The sequence below is a fragment of the Podarcis gaigeae genome (genome assembly GCF_964106915.1).
Source record: "Podarcis gaigeae genome assembly, chromosome: 2".
NCBI classification, from domain to species: Eukaryota; Metazoa; Chordata; class Lepidosauria; order Squamata; family Lacertidae; genus Podarcis; species Podarcis gaigeae.
This window is the reverse complement of record NC_139679.1, coordinates 115,370,247-115,390,842: the sequence shown is the minus strand read 5'-3', so window position 1 is coordinate 115,390,842 and position 20,596 is coordinate 115,370,247. Positions and strand designations below refer to the sequence as shown.

Here is a 20,596-nt window from a genome sequence, read left to right as displayed (position 1 = left end):
CTTCCCACTGGAGTGGTACCTATTTATCTACTTGCACTTTGACGTGCTTTCGAACTGCTAGGTTGGCAGGAGCTGGGACTGAGTAACGGGAGCTCACCCCGTCGCGGGGATTCGAACCGCTGACCTTCTGATTGGCAAGTCCTAGGCTCTGTGGTTTAACCCACAGCGATACCCATGTCCCTTTAATCAGAGTAGACCCCCTGAAATAAATGTGCACAGCAAAGTTAGTTCTGTTAAGTTCAGCGGGTCTACTCTGAGTAAGACTTAATAGACTCTGGCCTATTGTATGCAGTTTGAGCTCCCTCCACCCCTTTCAGAATCCGGACTGTTTATGAACATTCTGTGAAATCACCACAGTGCTGTCAACACCGACAGAGGGAACCAATATGACCTGGAAACCAAGGCTTATGAGGAACAGATGGGGGAACTGGGTATGTTTAGCCTGGGAAAGAGGAGACTGAGAGGAAATATGATAGCCGTCTTCAAATATGTCACATCGAAGATGGAGCTGTTTTTTCCTGCTCCGAAGGGTGGGATGAAAACAAAGGCTTTGAGCTCCAAGAAAGGAGATTCTGACTAAACATCAGGAAGAACTTTCTGACACTAAGAGCTGTTCCACAATGGAACCATCTCCCTCAGAAGAGGGTGGACTCCCCTTTCTTGGAGGTTCTTAAGCAGAGGTTGTATGGCCATTTGTCATGAATGCTTTAGCTGACATTACTGTATTGCAGGGGGTTGGATTAGAGACTGTGAGAGATTTTACTTTCTTGGGCTCCGTGATCACTGCAGATGGTGACAGCAGTCACAAAATTAAAGGCGCCTGCTCCTTGGGAGAAAAGCAATGACAAACCTAGACAGCAACTTAAAAAGCAGAGACATCACCTTGCCGAAAAAGGTCCGTATAGTTAAAGCTATGGTTTTCCCAGTAGTGATGTATGGAAGTGAGAGCTGGACCATAAAGAAGGCTGATCGCCGAAGAATGGATGCTTTTGAATTATGGTGCTGGAGGAGACTCTTGAGAGTCCCATGGTCTGCAAGAAGATCAAACCTCTCCATTCTTAATGAAATCAGCCCTGAGTGCTCACTGGAAGGACAGATCGTGAAGCTGAGGCCCCAATACTTTGGCCACCTCATGAGAAGAGAAGACTCCCTGGAAAAGACCCTGATGCTGGGAAAGATGGGGGGCACAAGGAGAAGGTGACGGCAGAGGACGAAATGGTTGGACAGTGTTCTCGAAGCCACTAAAATGAGTTTGACCAAACTGCGGGAGGCAGTGGAAGACAGGAGTGCCTGGCGTGCTCTGGTCCATGGGGTCACGAAGAGTCGGACACAACTAAACGACTAAACGACAACAACAGGACTAGAGGACCCTCGAGGTCCCTTCCAACACTTTGATTCTATGAAATGCTGTAGGCTGGGGTTACCATAGGGAGGCATGCAGGGCTGGTGTTAGTTTGAGGGCGTGCCAACTTCCATCAAGGGCTGTTCTGATAACCGCCTATATCTCCTCCCACAGGGCTCCTTTGCCACCTGCATGATGCCTGTCTGAGCAACCCATGCCACCCCGATGCGTTCTGTGACACTGACCTCCGGACTGGCAATGCCGTCTGCACCTGCCAGCCAGGCTACGCTGGGCCCACGTGCTACGAAGACATCAACGAGTGCCTGATGGGTAAAGTGGGTGGCGTAGGTTGGGGTAGAGAAAAATATGCCCACGATCAGAAGTAGAACCTGATTGGGAACAAATGCTGAATAAGAGGACCACCCAGAAGCACACTGTGTGAGCAGATGGCCATGCCCCCTTCCCTGCGTCTGTGTCAGGGTCAGAGTCAGGCACAGTGAAAGAATAAATCACCCGAGGCCAGTGAAACAAAGAAAACAAACCGTAAGCTCTGGCTTGGTGATCTCAGTAGCTGTCCTGGAGGTCTTGCCTCAGGGAGACAGACAGTTGTGAGCACCTCCGCTCTCTAAGACTCCTTTCCCTAGCAGCCTAAGGCAGCGGTTCTCAACCTGTGGGTCGCCAGATGTTGTTGGACTACAACTCCCATCATCCCTGAGCTCTGGCCTTGCTAGCTAGGGGTGATGGGAGTTGTAGTTCAACAACATCTGGGGACCCACAGGTTGAGAAAGGCTGGCTTAAGGTTTTGCCTTCTTGCCTCTTGTCGCTCCACCCTCTTCATTTCTCTGCATGTTCTGGGAGACCAGGAAGAGGGGAGTTGGTTGCAGCAGGAGGGAGATTCTCCATCTTCTTCCACAAACGGCCTTCACTCAGCCTCTTGACTCCACCCCCATCCCTTTCAGCCTCGGAGTCTGAACTGCTGTCTGCCACAGCCTCTTCCTGCTCACTAAACCTTGTTGCCCCCCTCCTGCTCCTGATACCTCCTCCTCACAGTCTGCTCCTTCTCCCTCTCACCACTCATTGTCGTCCCACCACCAATCCTCTGGCTTTGAGCCTTCTTCCCTGGGGGGTTGCCTCCCACCAGCGTCCTGTACATCCAGCCAGTCCATGACAGTCTGTTCCTCTCGGCCTGTCCAGGTGCAGAGCCCTGTGAGCATGGAGGAAGCTGCCACAACACACCCGGATCTTTTACCTGCCGCTGCCCCGAGGGCTACACGGGCTCTCGCTGTGAAGCGAACCTCAACGAGTGCCTCAGCCAGCCCTGCCACAACGGAGCCTCTTGCCTGGATTTGCTGGGACGCTTCCAATGCCTCTGCCCCTCGGGTAAGGAGCAGGGCTGGGAAGAGAAAAGGTGGTATAGCAGTCGGGCTGTCGAGAGTCGAGTCAGGGAGTCCTAGGTTCAAATTCTGAAACTCAGCCCTCCAGTTTCTTTGGGTTTCCCCTTGGGCCAGCATCCTGTTCCCACAGTGGCTGAACCAGTGGGAAACCAGGAAGCAGGATTTGAGCACAGGAGTCCTCTCCCCTCTTGTGGTTTCGCCCATCCCTGCCTCCAGTGAGAGCAAGTTCAGTACAGTGGTACCTCTGGATGCAAACAGGATCCGTTCTGGAGCCCCGTTCACATCCTGAAGCGAATGCAACCCGCGTCTGCGCATGCGTGGATTGCGATTTGCTGCTTCAGCGAATGCGCCAGACGCCATTTTGAATATCTGCGCATACGCGAGTGTTCCATTACTTCCGGGTTGCCACAGAGCGCAACCCAATAATGCTCAACCCGAAGCTACTTCAACCTGAGTATGACTGTAGTTTAATTAGGCACTTTCTTTTATCCATCGTCACCATCTCCTTCAGCCAAGTGTCCTTCAATATATTGCCCCCAGATGTTGCTGGACTACAACATCCATCATCCCCAGCCAATTTAGCTTTTGGGGCTCCACAGGTCAGACTGTCCTGATCAGATCAGCCTCGCAGGCTAGGTTTGGCAGGTGGGTCATGCTGCCCACCTCTCAGTCACCTGATGTCATAGTCGGGACTTCAAAGCACCTTACAAGGCATTGCTTTTTTAAAAATAGGTTTGGTTCCCCACCCTGGTTTTAGCAGGGGTTTGTGTGGAATCCCCTACTAAAATGGAGTAAAAAACCCCAAAACACATTTGTTTTAGCATGCACACCCCTGCCTGATTCAGGATGTGGTTTGCATGAATTCCTGCTGAACTGGGCAGGATTTAAAAGCCCCACCAGCCCCCACTCTTCAGTTAGCAAGTGCGGGAAGTGCCTTAAACCTTCCTGCTTTGACTTTCCCTACTGGGAAGAGGCATGCATAGCCAATGGGTTTTTTAACTCCTTACTACTTCCTGTCAGCTGGTGTCACAGGGAAAACAGCCTCCTGGGCCAACTTGATAAGCCTTTTGATAAGCCAAGTCTGGATGGGGGCTGGAGATTGCCCAGCCCTGCTCTGACCAGTGTACTACACTGCCTTCTTACCCCTAATAATATCTTTCTTCTGTTGATTCCTCTCCAATGTAGGCTTCAGTGGGCCATTGTGTGAAGTGGGACAATGCTCCCGAGATAGCTGCTTCAACGGAGGAACCTGCCTGCAACAGAGCCATGGAATTGCCTGCCTGTGTCCTCTTGGTAAGTGAGGAACGCAAAAAGAGGAGTCAGAGATCTCAAGCCAGGAGGGGATTTCTGAAGTGGCTGGTTCTTCCTCCTTCCCATTCAACTGCTTGCTCCTAGTATAGTGGTACCTCGGGTTAAGTACTTAATTCGTTCCGGAGGTCCGTTCTTAACCTGAAACTGTTCTTAACCTGAAGCACCACTTTAGCTAATGGGGCCTCCTGCTGCTGCTGCGCCGCCAGAGCACGATTTTTGTTCTCATCCTGAGGTAAAGTTCTTAACCCGAGATAATATTTCTGGGTTAGCGGACTCTGTAACCTGAAGTGCATGTAACCTGAAGCATATGTAACCTGAAGCGTATGTAACCCAAGGTACCACTGTAATGTATTCATCCCCATCTAGGGATGAGTCAATCTTTCTGTTTCTCTCCATTTCTTCTTTTTTCATTCTTCTCTTTCAGCCTCCACGTTTTTGCATTAGTTCGTGAATTTGTTTATTTTCTGCTTTACGTATTTCTGTGCTGCAGTGCCCCCAATATGGCATATTTGGTTCAAAAATCTCTCACCTGCGCCTGAAGTCGACATCAATTAAATTAAATTGTGGGTAAAGGTTTGAACAGCTTCTTGTTCATCTTCAAGATCATTCTCCTAAATGTGTGCGTGTGTTTAAACTCTTTAGACTCTTTGGACCTTTAAGCTTAAATATTGTCATTGGTGGAGGGAATGTATTTTAAAAATGCACATTCCCACATGTATGTGTTTTGATGCTCTCTCGGCATTCTTAAGTGTATTTTGTGCATGGAACAGCATTTCCTAGTTATTGCTTTTCTGGTTGGTATGCACTGACCTTTGACCTTTTGCACTGCTCTTATTAGGTTTTGAGGGACCCCGGTGTAAGATGGAGGTGGACAGCTGTGCCAGCTCCCCCTGCAAAAATGGGGGCCAGTGCCAGAACTCTGCAGGGATTTTCCATTGCTCCTGCCCTCAAGGTAACTGTCTGTGTGTGAGAGAGAGAGAGTGGGGGGCTCATCCACACTTGTTCTGTGCCTAAAAAGCACACGTGAGCAGTTTTCTGCTTGTCCCATGATCTAGATAAGGTTCCGAGCGATTTTACCTCACCGCTTTCCCCCAGAAAACCCACTCTTTAGCAATAGATCAGAGCAAACATTAATCTGTGGAAAATCTGACTGCTGTTTGCTCCAATCTAGGGGTAAACTGTGGGTTTTCCCAGGGAAATCTGGTGTAGCGTACGGAAGTGCGATGAGCCCGGATTGAGAGAGAACGGTGGTGTTTAACTGGTAGAATATGAAATCAGGAAGAATAAGTCCTTAAGATGGGGGGGGGGGTGTAGAATATTTCATAGGATCATAGAATCACAGAATCGTACAGTTGGAAGAGACTCTGAGGGTCATCTATTCCAACCCTCTGCAATGCAGGAATTCGAAAAATTAGCAAATCAAAACGTTAGCAGGATTAGCAGTTTAAAATAAACTGGGGGTGGGGGGTGGGAATGGAAAAGAAATAATAAAGAACAATTAGAATATGCAGCAGCAAAGGAAAACTGAAATGAACCATGGAGTGGAGGGGGAGCAGTTGGTGTCTAATGGACAGTTTGTATTTTGATAAATAAAGAATGTGTGAATTTTGCAAAATTAGAAAATGATAAATCTTATTGAAAGAGAATAGAAAGAGAAATAGAGCGAAGGGTGGTGGGGAGGAAACAAGACCCCAAAGAAAGCACTTTCTTCGAGGGGAAATCACGCCAAAATGGCCGCCGTTCTCTCACAATAAAAAAATGGGATGTCCCAGTTTGGCCAGGACACTTGCGGGGTATGCCAGTTGCCTACTGCAGCTCCAAGTGTTGGACCTGATTTTTGTGTTGTCGTTTTTTAATTGAGGTCTCAAAGCAGAAATTAGCACTGACTGCCGCTGAGACCGTTGGGGCCTGGCAGCTGACCCAATTTGCCCGACGATGAAGTCACATGACCTGTAGCAAGCACACTATAAGCTTCTGTTTGTTCGGGGGGGGGCGTTGTACCTCAGAGCCCTCTGACTTGCATGACATCACATGAGGACAGAGTGGAATTGTGGGTAAGAGAGAGAGAGCAGGGAACGTGTGGCTCGAGGCCAATGACGGTGTTGAGGCTCCCCCTTCTTGCAGGTTTCGAGGGACACCAGTGCGAGAGAGATGCAGACCTCTGCCGCGCTGCCCACTGCGGTCATGGAACCTGCTTGAACACACCGGGCTCCTTTACCTGTGTTTGCTCTTTGGGCTTCACGGGACCCCACTGCACAGAGCTCAGCGACCCCTGCCAGAACTGGCAGTGCCTCAATGGGGGCAGCTGCCAAGGGGCAGAATTTGGGTATGGACGGGGGGGTGCATGTCAGCCATGATTCCCAGATGTTGTCTACGCTAACTCAGCACTGGTTTTAAGCCCTGTTCCCAAGGGTTTGTTTTGAAACAGGGCTACTCAGGAGAATGAATTTCGGATTTCTACACACATGCACGCACCCAAAAGCATGCAAGCCTTGTCTCTTTTAGGGATCTTCTGTCTTAGATTTGAAATTGATTACACTTGAGATATGGGTCACTCAATTTCACGACTCTATATTGCCCTATGGCATCCTTCCCTAACTTGGTGCCCTCCCAGTGTTTTGGACTGGAACTCTTTATTACCCCCAGGAGAGGATTTTGTCTTAGGAATGGAATTGACTGGACCAGAAAGTGCTTGGGATCTGGCCTAATCAATTTCAGTGCTCTATTAACCTGTTGTGGGCTAGGGTATCCTTCTCCCGACCTTCTCTCCCAGTTGTTTCGGCCTGTGGCTCTCGCCCCGTTCTCCAGCCAGCGTGGGCTGCGCTGTCTGGACCTGATGGGAACAGCACAAGCCAAAACCTCTGACAGGCACCAGATTAGGGAAGGCCAGACCAGGGGAAGCTCTCGTTTTCTTCTTCCTCCCGCCCCACCTATTTATTATTATCATTTATTAAATAAGTATCCTGCCCTTCATCTCAGGGCAGTTCTCAAGATAAATTTACAGTATAGAAAACACAAAGTACAGAATAAAAATAAGAACAAAAGCAAACCAATAACCTCCCTCCCACAACACATTTAAAAGAGCATAGAATGTCAATCAGCCCACGGCCTGGTTGAAGAGGAATGTCTTCACCTGGCGCCTAAAGCCGTATAATGAAGACACTGGGAGAAGCTCCCTGGGGGGAGAGAGAGCATTCCATGAACATGGAGCCATCACAGAAAAGGCCCTGTTCTCATGTTGACACCCTCCAGACCTCTCACGGAGGAGGCACACAACGAAGGGACTCTGAGGATGGTCACAGGGTCCAAGTCGGTCTGTATGGAGAGAGGCAGTCCTTGAGGTATTGTGGTCCTGAGCCGTTTCAGTTCCCACTGCTCCTCCATGAGCACTAGCATTCCCAACCATTGCTATATTCTGCAAATTCTGATTGCAGAGATGAAGTTCAGTTGGAGTTCTTGTGCGACAAACCCATTACCTCACAAGCACCACTACTGGACTTTTTTGTGATAGGGAAAGTGATTATATATTATTATTATTATTATTATTATTATTATTATTATTATTATTATTTACACCCTACTCTTCTGGCTGGGTTTCCCCAACCACTCTGGGCAGCTCCCAACAAAATATTAAAAATACATTAAAACTTCCCTAAACAGGGCTGCCTTCAGATGTCTTCTAAAAGTCAGATAGTTGTTTATTTCCTTGACATCTGATGGGAGGGCGTTCCACAGGGCGGGCACCACTACTGAGAAGGCCCTCTGCCTGGTTCCCTGTAACCTCACTTCTCGCAGTGAGGGAACCACCAGAAGGCCCTCGGCGCTGGACCTCAGTGTCCAGGATGAATAATGGGGGTGGAGATGCTCCTTCAGGTATACTGAGCCGAGGCCGTTTTGATGGGGAAGATGCAACCAGAAAGGTTGAAAAGGTTAACAGGGCATCTCTCCGTCTCCCTGCAGGCCACACTGTCTCTGCCTCCCAGGCTGGACAGGACGGGATTGTGGCATGGAGGTAGATGCCTGTGCTTCCAGCCCCTGCCACCAGGGGGCCACGTGCCTGAGTCGCCAAGGGGTCTTCAGCTGCATCTGCCCCAGCGGTTACGTAGGTAACACGTCCCTCAACCCTAAATCCCAGCCGGGATGATTACAGATGATTCCCCATAACCCTGGCCCATCCTCACTCCTCGTCCCAGCCCTCCACGACTCCCGCCATCTCTCTGCTCCCTTCCCAACCCCTCCCAGGTTCGACATGCGAAATAGATGTGGATGAATGCACTTCCAGCCCCTGCCTCAACTCTGGAGCCTGCCTTAACAGCCCTGGGACTTTCCGCTGCCTTTGCCCTGAAGGTTACACAGGACTCAAGTGCCAGGAGACTTTGGACTTCTGCTCCCCTAGTGAGTATGTGGAGGTTCATCAGCAGTACGGTGGTACCTCGGGTTAAGAACTTCGTTCTGGAGGTCGGTTCTTAACCTGAAACTGTTCTTAACCTGAGGTACCACTTTAACTAATGGGGCCTCCCGCTGCCGCCGCACGATTTCTGTTCTCATCCTGAGGTAAAGTTCTTAACCCGAGGTACTAGTTCTGGGTTAGCGGAGTCTGTAACCTGAAGTGCCTGTAACCTGAAGCGTCTGAAACCACACCTGCAATCGACAAAGCGAGACGCACTGTCTGCACTACTCAGCTTATTGGCACTGATACTGAGTGCCTTTGGGGGTATCAGCTGGGGTCATAGTGATTTAGAGGAGGGCAGCCCCAGTCATCTGTCAAAGTGGCCTGCAGCAGAAATCAGCAGAAATTGCTGCATTGTGTGGCCAGAGAAGTTGAAATTCATCAAAGCGCTTGGCAACAGTGCCTGCTATCAAGTGGAAAATCCATCTACTTTGTCCTCCCTCTCTATTTCTCTCTACCCATCGCAACAGATCCCTGCAGAAACGGAGGCCGGTGTGTAACAAAGGCGTCCGCCCCCTATTGCATCTGCCCCCCAGGCTGGGGGGGCTCGCAGTGCCAGCAGAGGGCAAGCCGGAATGGCGACAATTGTACTGATCAAGCTGGAGATCACGGTTGTCAGGTGAGCAACTGCCTCCTGGGTTTGAAGAACTCCCCAACAGGAGTGCCAGCAAAGGTCGCTTCCAGACAACCTGCTTATTCAGCATCCATCCCAATCTGCTTCCACAAAGTTTGTAGCGAGGCTCAGTGATGTCAGCTGCTTATTGAGCATTTGTTCTGATTTGTTTGTGGGGAGGTTAGACGAGCTTGCTTCCATCCAGTGTTTTCCCATCTTCTGCCATGCATTTGCCCATCACTTCTGTTGAGGACATAAGATGATGCCCATCACAGTCTAGCCTCCTGTTCTTGCAGGAACTATAGCTTGCAACTCTGTGAGGGGTAAACTACAGTTTCCAATGTTCTTCAGTTGGTGGGGATGGGGAAGTGCTTTCAAACTAAGCTGTGTAAGCAGCCCAAATGCAGGAAACCTGCTTCCCCACCCAAACCCTGAAATCAGACTGTTTGCAGTAAGTGATGGGAAGATGCACTGGGAAATGCTGGATAACATTTGCTTGGCATGACGCCATCTAACTTCCCTTCAAACCAATCAAAATGAATGCTCCAAAACCAGCTGATATCATTCAACTTCCCTGTGAAGTTTTTGTCAAGAAATCAGGATAAGCGCTCAATAAGCAGTGGTGTGGAAATGGAGGTAGAAGAAGAGTTTGGATTTGATATCCCGCTTTATCACTACCCGAAGGAGTCTCAAAGCGGCTCACATTCTCCTTTCCCTTCCTGCCCCACAACAAACACTCTGTGAGGTGAGTGGGGCTGAGAGACTTCAGAGAAGTGTGACTGGCCCAAGGTCACCCAGCAGCTGCATGTGGAGGAGCAGGGAAGCGAACCCGGTTCACCAGATTACAAGTCTACCGCTCTTAACCACTACAACACACTGGAGGGTCGGAAACGTTCTTTGCAACTTTTCCTGCTTCAAATATGGTTGTCCTGAATTGCCTCTGGATCTTTCCAATTGCAGTGCCTACCGAAGGAGAAGTGTCTGAACGGGGGAACCTGTACCAGGACCCAAGATGGGTTCCGCTGCTTGTGCCCTCCGGGGACCAAAGGTAAGTGGGAGCAGAGTTTAACCTTGGGCAGAAGAAGTACACAAGACCAGTGGAAGCTGGTGCCCATTGGGACTTAGAGAATCATAGATCTGTAAAGTTGGACCCCATGGGTCGTCTAGTCCAACTGCCTGCAATGCAGGAATCTTAGCTAAAGCACCTATGACAGATGGCCATCCAGCCTCTGCTTAAAAGCCTCCAAGGAAGGGAGAATGTCCCACTGTTGAACAACTCTTACTGCCAGAAAGCTCTTCCTGATGTCTAGTCAGAATCTTCTTCCTTGTAAGTTCAATCCATTGGTTCAGGTCTTCGCTTTCAGAGCAGGAGAAATCAAGCTTGCTGCTGCTGCTGCTGCTGCTGCTGCTGCTGCTGCTGCTAATAATAATAATAATAATAATAATAATAATATAATAATAATAATAATAATAATAATAATGTATTATTTATACCTCGCCCATCTGGCTGAGTTTCCCCAGCCACTCTGGGCAGCTTCATGTGACACCCCTTTAGGTTTTGCAAGGGTGCCTATCCTGTCTCCTCTCCGTCTCCTCTTTCCCAGGCTAAACATACCCAATTCCCTCAACCGTTCCTCATCAGGCTGGGTTTCCAGACTCTGGATCACCTTGGTTGCCCTTGGTTGATCACCAGCTTGACCAGGTCCTTCTTAAATTGTGGCACACAGAGCTGAACACAGTATTTGTTGATATTTTCACCCCCTCCCATTGCGCAAATCTCCTGATCTGATGTTTTGAGAAAGGAGGGGGCAGAAACTGCTCTTCTACTCTTCCGCTCCTGCCTGCCTGCCTGACTCTGTGTGTGGAGAGAGTCTTATCTACTGTATTTTTCGCTCTATAGGACGCACCCGACCATAGGACTCACCTTGTTTTAGAGGGGGAGAACAAGAAAAAAAAATATTCCCCTTCCATTTCTCCTCCCGCTTGGCTGAAGGGGCGCTGCACAGCTCTCCCTCTCTGCTGAAGCCAGGAGAGTCTTGCTCTCCCGGCTTCAGCAAAAGGAACCCGAAGCCTCCGGAGTGCGGAGGCAGCGCTCCCTCTGCACTTCGGAGGCTTCACTTTGCTATCGCTGAAGCCAAGGAGCCTGCATTCGCTCGATAGGACGCACACACATTTCCCCTTAATTTTTGGAGGGGGGAAAGTGCGTCCTATAGAGCGAAAAATACGGTATGTAGTGACTAGATGGCTGAGTGGGAGATGTAACACTCATGCAAGCCAGTAGTTCGTTAGTTTGTAGTAGCTATTAGGAATAAAAGAAGTTATGCTTCACAGTTAGCTTCCATGTTATTTATACTCTGCTGAGTCTGGTGCTCACAATGCACAGTTGTGAGTCCAGGGCACTGAGACCTGCTTTCCAGGATTGGAAGGTCTCTGAAAGTGCTCCAGTCGCCTAGCTCAGTCGGGGCAGAACCAGTTATTGAGCCCAGTCACTGACAGTACTGGGTGTACTGACAGTATCCCAGGTGTTCACATGGTGGGGTGGAACGCAGGGAGCCCAGCTAGTAGGTGGAGCCAATGACAGACAGACAGAGCCACCTAATTTCTGTTCTGTCCCCATCCTCTGCTCTGCTGAGTCCTACAGGGACAACCTCGAGACTAAGCTGACATTCAGAACCACTCTCTAGAGCGGAAGTGAGGTTGGTGGGGCAGTGCCCCCACCTGCCCCAACAGAGCAGCCTCCACTGCCCATCGCAAGGAACCCATTAGATGCAGATGTTACAGTGACTGACAAAACAGAAACCTTGCATTCTGACAGGAAAACAGTGAGGCTTCCTCATTCATCAGTTGCTCTGATAAAAACTGGTGCTGTTTCCGATGAGCTCTGAGGAAAGGAGGCTCAGAGAGGCTTCGTTCTCTGAATCAGAGCAATGCTGGGTTGAGCCCTTGCGATGTCCGTGTGTTCAGTGCGTACAACCAGAATTTCTCCGTCTCTGCTAAATCTGACAGGCTGTGGTTCTCAGAATTAAAGTGTTTGGCATCATGGCACCAGGCTGCTCCAATACTTATGTATGTATGTATGTATGTATGTATGTGCAAATAATAATAATAATAATAATAATAATAATAATAATAATAATAATTTATTATTTATACCCCACCCATCTGGCTGGGTTTCCCCAGTCACTCTGGGAGGCTTCCAACAAAATATTAAAATTTCAATAAAACATCAGACATTAAAAAATTTCCTAAAGTCTTCAGATGTATTCTAAGTCAGATAGTTGTTTATTTCCTTGACATCTAATGGGAGGGCGTTCCACAGGGCGGGCGCCACCGCTGAGAAGGCCCTCTGCCTCGTTCCCTGTAAGCTCGCTTCTCGCAGTGAGGGAACTGGCAGAAGGCCCTCGGAGGAGGACCTCGGTGTCTGGGCTGCATTTATTTATTAAATTTATATACCACCCTTCATTCAAATATCAGAGGGCGGTTTCCATCTGCCGCCCTCCAACCTGAAATGCTGTCTTTTCTATCTCCCACAGGTCCCAAATGTGATTTGGACCCCTGTTCCCTTCCTGGCCCCCGTTGCTACCACGGGGGGACCTGCCAGGCTCAGGCCGAAGGATTTTCTTGCATCTGCCCAGCCGGGTACGTTGGCAAGAGGTGCCAGGGGGTGGTGGACGCCTGCTTCTCTCAGCCATGCCACCGGCCTGGTGCCCATCGCTGCCACTCCAATGAAGATGGCTTCCAATGTTTGTGCCTATCAGGATATACAGGTAAGTGTTTGCTGTTATGAACGCAGCTTAACCAGTTCATTTTTTCTTTTGTCTGTTTAATGTGTGTATGTGAGGAACTTTTTTAAACAATAATTTTTATTTGATTTTACAAGTGTAGAGTTATAACAATACAAAATACATATCCATATTTAGAAATTTCTCCGAATCTCTAGAGTTCCCACCTTCCCATCCATGGGTCCTATTATAAATCTTTTCAACTGCATATTATTTCCTCATCCAAATTTTATGTCTCTCCATTTTGTCCATAATATTTTCTACATTACAAGTGTTATTGCAATCCTGCTATTGTTTTCATCTGCTTATAGAGGTATCTCAAGTAAATTATAAATGTTTCCCATTATTTATTGAAGTTTTGGTCTTCTTGGTTCCTGAGCTTTCTGGTCAGTTTTGCCATTTCGGCATAATCCAACAGCTTAGTTTGCCATTCCTCTCTGGCAGGGACTTTGTCTTCTTTCTATCTCTGGGCTAGTAACATCTGTGCGGCTGTCATTGCATACATGCAAAGTCTTTTCTGCTCTTTTGGGATCTCGGTACCTACAATTCCAAATAAAAAAAGCTTCTGGTTTTTTTAAATAAAAGTTATTTTAACCTTTCCCCCCAATTCATTACATATCATTTCCCAGAATGCTTTTATTATCTTACACATCCCCCATATATGGTAAAATGTGCCTTCTTTTTCTTTACATTTCCAACAGATGTTTGCACTTGTCTTATACATTTTTGCCAACTTAAACTAAAGGTAAAGGTACTCCTAACTATTAGGTCCAGTCGCTGGCAACTCTGGGGTTGCGCGCTCATCTCGCTCTATAGGCTGAGGGAGCTGGCGTTTGTCCGCATACAGCTTCCGGGTCATGTGGCCAGCATGACTAAGCCGCTTCTGCCGAAACCAGAGCAGCACACGGAAACGCCGTTTACCTTCCTGCGAGAGCAGTACCTATTTATCTACTTGCACTTGACATGCTTTCAAACTGCTATGTGCGCAGGAGCTGGGACCGAACAACGGGAGCTCACCCCCTCGCAGGGATTCCTTCCTATCGGCAAGCCCTAGGCTCTGTGGTTTAGACCACAGCGCCACCCGCATCCCTTTTGCTAACTTTCAAGGAGTCAAATACCACTGGTACATCATTTCCAGACAATTTTCTTTCAGCATACATGCTGAGAATTTCAAGTCAGTTTTCCATAACCTTTCCCAGCCTAAAAGTTGGATAAAGGTAAAGGTAAAGGGACCCCTGACCATTAGGTCCAGTCGCGGACAACTCTGGGGTTGTGGCGCTCATCTCGCTTTATTGGCCAAGGAAGCCAGTGTACAGCTTCCGGGTCATGTGGCCAGCAGGACTAAGCTGCTTCTGGAGAACCAGAGCAGCACACAGAAACACTGTTCACCTTCCCGCCAGAGTGGTACCTATTTATCTACTTTCACTTTCACGTGCTTTCAAACTGCTAGGTTGGCAGGAGCAGGGACCGAGCAACGGGAGCTCACCCTGTCGCGGGGATTCGAACCACCAACCTTCTGATCGGCAAGCCCTAGGTTCTGTGGTTTAACCCACAGATATTATGCCCCAAATCCCTTGCCCAGTGTATCATTACAGATTTAACATCCTTTGTATATGAGGAATTTAACTACTCTAGCTTTACTGCTCCTCTTGTGACTGCTCCTAGTGGTGCTGCAATGAAACTGCTAGCACATCCCAGAAGCTAAGCAGGGTCCAGTGTGGTTTCAAATTGGATGGGGGGGCCATATGTTGAGATTCCTGCATTGGGGGGGATTGGACTTGATGACCCTCGGAGTTGTGTGTCTAACTTTACAATCCAGTGAGTCTATGAAACATCAACATGGCTAACAATAAATGACAAAATAGATTGCTGAACTATGGCAAAATTTACAGGAAGAATCAGAAACCAGGAAGAGGAGGTCTTTAATAAAGAATGGGGGAAGTTATAATTTGCTTGAAAAACTACTGTAAACAATTACACACGTTGGTGGGATTGACAGAAAACTTGTAGTAAAAATTTGAACTATGTAATGATAAAGGATTTATATTAATAGAGTTATGAAAGCTATGCAGAGGGGGAAATCATTATATTAAGTTCCACAATGGGGGAGGGAAGTCAAAGGGGGTTATATGTTTATGTTTTTAATTCATTTGTTTATGTAAAATAGAAAATGCAAATAAATAAAGGACAAGACATTTATAACCCACCCCTCTAAAAGCATCAGCTAAATCAAAAATGCAATTAAAAAAAATTTGTTTTCAGTTTTTTCCACGACTCAAGGGGAAGAGTAAGGATCTGAGGTGGATTACACACGGAAGGAAAATTTCAGTAATAACAAAATAAAACACCCATATATATATATATATATTCTTTTCCCCCTCCACCCCTGTCCACAGGTATTCTTTGTGAATCTTTGATTGATAGTTGTCAGTCAAATCCCTGCCTCAACGGGGGAAGCTGCAGCGTGGTGCCAGGTAACCCTCTTGAATTCACCTGCCACTGTCCACAGGTATGAATGGGGCTGAGTATTCGCAGCCAGTCTGTGGGGGGAGGAGGGTTGTTCAGATTCTAAAGTGGGTGTGCTCCATGTAGGGATGGAGGCAGGGATACAATTCTGTTTACGCCTATAAAGTGATTGTTAGTCAAAACTGCATACAAAATAATAATTAGGAAAAAATCAGGTCCAAATGCAGATGAATTTTCAGGAGAATTTAAAAAAAAATGTGGAGAACTGGCTTTCAGATTTGGAAAAATGAGAATCTTGGAAAAGCAAAATGGACAGATTTTTGACATCTCCAATACCAGGTCTTAAGCATGCACATAAATCTAACCTAAAAACCATTTCAAGTTATCGCAGCTGATAACTGTTGCTGGACCCTGCAGCCACAGTACCCTGCCTTATGGCCGATCAGGCAATCTGTTCAGTGCAAGAACACTTCCCAAAGAGGGCATGTTGTTGTTGTTGTGTGACTGGCACCCATCATGTATGCCTAGTCTCCATTATGTCACTGCTATCAAAATGCAGGCTGCATTCCTTCCCCACCCACTCCGTCAAAAAAAGGAAATGTAAAAAATCTAGACTTACCCTTTTCCGATGCCCAACACGCCTATTGACCAGGGGTCAGCATCCTTTTTCAGCTGTGGGTTGGTCCACTGTCTCTCAGACCATGTGGTGGGCTGGACTATTTTTTTGGGGGGTGAACGAATTCCCATGCCCCACAAATAACCCAGAGATGCATTTTAAATAAACGGACACATTCTACTCATGTAAAAACACACTGATTCCCGAACCGTCCGCGGGCCAGATTGACAAGGCAATTGGGTTTCCCCAGCCACCCTGGGCGGCTTCCAACAAAATATTAAAAATACATTGAAACATCAGTCATTAAAAACTTTCCTAAACAGGGTTGCCTTCAGATGTCTTCTAAAAGTCAGATAGTTGTTTATTTCATTGACATCTGATGGGAGGGCGTTCCACAGGGCGGGTGCCACTACCAAAAAGGCCCTCTGCTCTGAGAGGTGCCGGAACTGAGTTCCAGCTGAAAAAAAAGCCTTGTCAGTGCTAATTAATTCTAAATGTGCCATCTTGTTTCCAGACAGAAATAAAAGTAGACTGTGGAAGTTGTTTTTTTTTAATGACCTTTACTTCCCCACTCATCACTACCTAGGGTTATGAAGGAACCACCTGTGAGCTGCGAGCCCCTCCTTGTGGATCGCTCCACTGCCACAACGGGGGAGTTTGCATCGCCCACCCGTCCGGACTCCGGTGCATGTGTGTGGAAGGGTTCTCTGGACATGACTGCCACCTCCCCCCCTGCTCCTCGGGTTCCTGTCCCACCACCAAAACCACCACAAGCTCCGAGTGCCGGCTGGTGGCAGGAAACCAGCGCTGTGACCGAGCCTGCAGCTCCCCTGAGACCAACTGGGATGGTGGCGACTGTTCCCTGGGCGTGCTTGATCCTTGGAGGTCCTGCCCAAAGCAGGAGATGTGCCAGGCGGCTTTCCGGGACGGGGATTGTGAGCGCCGCTGCCGTAGCGAGGACTGCCTGTATGACGGATTTGACTGTGCCCCGTGGAAGCCTTGCAAGTGGGTCATTGCCAGGGGGTGTGGCGAATGGGGGGGTCTGTGGGGTGGGGAGCGGGGTCTAGCATTGGCCGAGTAGGACAGAGGCGGCCAACCTCTTAGGGCCGATGGACTTGTTTGCAGGCTGGAGAAACTGCTGTGGGCACCAGTGGAGGCTGGCATCTTACTTACTAGTGGTTCCATGGGGTGGCACTGGCTGGCAGATTTGCCTTCCACCTGAGTCTCAGCAGGGATGAGGATGGGGGCAAATGACAGGAGCGAGCCAGCAGTAAATCACACTGTGCAAGTTGAAGTTAACTCTTTATTAGCAAAAATGGGATCTGCACAGGGGTGTCGGGCCTAATGAGCACAGCAACCCATCTTCAGCAGGTGTGAGCCAGTGTGGTGTAGTGGTTAAGAGCTGTAGTCTTGTAATCTGGGGAACCGGGTTCGCTTCCTCGCTCCTCCACATGCAGCTGCTGGGGGACCTTGGACTAGTCATACTTCTTTGAAGTCTCTCAGCCTCAGTCACCTCACAGAGTGTTTGTTGTGGGGGAGGAAGGGAAAGGAGAATGTTAGCCACTTTGAGACTTCTTCGGGTAGTGATAAAGCAGGATATCAAATCCAAACTCCTCCTCCTAATCCTCCTCCTCTTCTTCTTCTTCTTTTTCTTCTTCTTGACCCCATGAAGCAGTTGCTGAGACCGAAGGTCCCCCGCTCCCTCACCGCAGCTGCCCTCCTCTCCAGGGTTTCCCCCAATCTGAGACTGTGCCTGCACGAAGCTAACGTCTCCTCTGCCCCTTTCATACCTCTCCGGGTTCTGCGGTTTCCAGCAACTTGGCTTCCAGAAGCATTGCTGCTTCTGTCAGTGGAAGGGAGAGCATCTCCAGCTAGTGCGGAAACCCTAGAGAGCCACTCCCTGTCAGTGTAGACAATACTGTGCTAGATGTAGCCATGGTTTGACTTGGTTTAAGGCAGCTTCCTGTGTCCCTGTGCACTTAGCATGTGGTGTGTGTGCCTCAAGGCACATATAGAAATGGATCTGAGGGTGGCAGAGTGCCAATTTATCTCTCCTGGCAAAACAGAGCCAGACACTTCCTTGCCTGTTCTTAAAAATCTAAGAAGGACCCGGCTGGACGAAACCAAAGGCCCATCTGGTCCAGCGTCCTGTTTATCACAGTGGTGACCCAGGTGCCTCTTAGGAAGCCCACAAGCCGGACGTAGAGACAATATGGAGCTGGTTCCCTTGCCGTTTGTTTACAAAAGTGCCCTCCAAGATGCTTCCTTGCGAGCCAAAAACTGAGATAGACAAGTGTTCTTCTCTTGCTTGTCCTCAGCAATTGATATTCAGAGGTAGACTTCCCTTGAAGCTGGGGGTTCTATTTTGAACGTTCATGAGGTTCTGGTTTTTTAAAAATTCCACAAATGGCTGCAAAATGTAGAAAAGTGAGGGACTGGCAGATCTTCCCATCCCTATCAAGTTTTAGTGGTATAGGTGAAAAAATGTTTTTATGGACCCACTTTACCCATGACATTCCTCACACAACAAACTTTTCCTCCTCAGCCCTTTCTATGAGCAATATTGTCGGGACCACTCCTCGGACGGGCACTGCGACAGAGGATGCAACGAGGCCTCATGTGGCTGGGATGGGGGAGATTGTCGGTCTCATCCTGGCCCACTCGGGAACTCCGCCTTGGGCCTGGCTGTCCTGCTTCCCCGCAAGGACCTTCCCCATTTCCTGTATTCTCTGGCGGTCGCTGTGCGGACGGCGCTGCAAGTTCAGCAAGATTCCCGGGGCAGGGAGAGGATTTACTCCTACACGGGAAAGGAGCTGCTTGGAAGCAGGAGCAACTGGACGGAGGTTCGACCTGAGACTTTGGAGGAGACTGTTGGGTAAGAGAGAGCCTCCCTTTCTCTGTGTCTGCACCAATCATTCCACACCATGCCAGACCTCTTCTTCCTGATTTCTAATTACAGTGGTACCTCGGGTTACAGACGCTTCAGGTTACAGACTCCGCTAACCCAGAAATAGTACCTCGGGTTAAGAACAGTTTCAGGTTAAGGACAGACCTCCAAACAAATTAAGTTCTTAACTCGGGTACCACTGTGTTCCTGTAAGTTTTTGCCATCTCAGCATAGTTCATCAGTTTGTCTGCCACTCTTCTTTGGTCAGAGTTGTACCATCTTTCCATTTCTGGGCTAACAGAATCTGCACAGCCGTGGTCACGTACATAAATAGTTTCGGGATCTCTAGTCCTATGATACCTAAAAGAAAAGCTTCTGGTTTCTTAGGGAAAGTTATTTTCAATATTTTTCTTCCAGTTCATTATCTATCATTTTCCCCGTCTTTCAAGGCACAGGTCTGTCCTTTAATGCTTTGTGTTTCTAAGCATCCCCCCCCCCGAGTGTTCCCTACAAAAGCCCACTCTTTGAAGCTGAATCGGAGCAATTGTCAACTAGAGTTTTCTATGGATGGACATTTGTTCTGATTCAGCTCTAAAGCACAGCTTTTTGTGGGGGGAACCCCATGGCAAAAAACAGGACGATTGAACGCAAAGCTTTAAATTGCGGGAAAAAGCTTTAAATTGCCTGGAAAGAGCAGAGGAAAAGCAAGTGTGTACCTCACAGAGCTGCAGTTTCGCGGTCCCTGGGAAGAAGGGTTGCTCAACTATTTCGTATTTATTTTACTTTGCATTTATTTGTTTTTGGCTTTCTTGTCTTTTGTTGCAGATTTACCATCTTCTTGGCCGTGGATGGGAACCAGTGCTCAGGGCAGTGCTTCACATCCCCCCAAAGTGTCCTGAATTTCTTGGCGGCCTTATCAGCCAAAGGAAGCCTCGAGTCCCTGGTGCCATACCCAGTGGTAGCTGCCTGGGTCGAGTCTGCGGGAAATGGTAGGTAGCAGACACGCTAGGCCCGAATTCCTGAGAGTTTCAAGCAGCGGTTCTGTTGGACTACAACTTCCATCATCCGTGAGCTCTGGACTTGCTAGCTAGGGGTGATGGGAGTTGTAGTTCAACAACATCTGGGGACCCACAGGTTGAGAAATGCTGGAAGGGAAAAGAGAGCCCTCCTGTCTGGTTAGAACAGAGTGGAGTTTCACTTCATACTTTTCCTTCATAAATACGGGATACACGGTTCTCCTCCTGCTTGTTTTCATCCTCACACGAACCCTGTGACATAGGCCAGGCTGAGGGACAATGCCTGACCCCAGGTCACCCATTGTGTTTCTCTTTTTATTTTTCTCTTTTTGTTTGCATCTCACCATGTTTGGTGCGCATATACCGTATTTTTCGCCCCATAGGGTGCACCGGCCCATAGGGTGCACCTAGTTTTTTTGGGGGGGAAATAAAGAAATAAGGAAATAAAGCCCGAGCTTCCCCCGACCCCAACCCCCAGAATAGGCTGCTATCCGCAAGCCTAGGGAGCCCGGCGGGAAGTCGCGCCAGTGTCCCAAGGGCTGCACAGAGCTGCCCGAAGCCCAGGACGGGCTCTTCAGCGCGCCCCAGGCTTTGGGATGCAGGCAGCTCTGCGCAACCCTTGGGACACCGGCGTGAAGTTGCACCGGTCTCCCAAGGGTTGCGGGGAGCTTCCTGAAGCCTGGAGAGCAAGAGGGGTCAGTGCGCACCGACCCCTCTCG

General features: G+C 48.6%; 1 protein-coding gene across 1 annotated transcript in view; it reads left to right on the top strand.

Moving 5' to 3' along the window:
• NOTCH4 (notch receptor 4) overlaps positions 1-20,596 on the top strand; it is a 43,649-nt gene that overhangs the window by 9,423 nt on the left and 13,630 nt on the right. The window contains exons 6-19 of the mRNA XM_083722477.1: positions 1,517-1,672; positions 2,537-2,722; positions 3,922-4,029; positions 4,886-4,999; positions 6,172-6,373; positions 8,008-8,153; positions 8,290-8,442; positions 8,968-9,116; positions 10,071-10,158; positions 12,644-12,877; positions 15,289-15,401; positions 16,561-16,979; positions 18,520-18,849; positions 19,687-19,850. Of these exons, the coding sequence (XP_083578603.1) occupies positions 1,517-1,672; positions 2,537-2,722; positions 3,922-4,029; positions 4,886-4,999; positions 6,172-6,373; positions 8,008-8,153; positions 8,290-8,442; positions 8,968-9,116; positions 10,071-10,158; positions 12,644-12,877; positions 15,289-15,401; positions 16,561-16,979; positions 18,520-18,849; positions 19,687-19,850 (2,562 nt within the window). The remainder of the gene's footprint in view (positions 1-1,516; positions 1,673-2,536; positions 2,723-3,921; positions 4,030-4,885; positions 5,000-6,171; positions 6,374-8,007; positions 8,154-8,289; positions 8,443-8,967; positions 9,117-10,070; positions 10,159-12,643; positions 12,878-15,288; positions 15,402-16,560; positions 16,980-18,519; positions 18,850-19,686; positions 19,851-20,596) is intronic.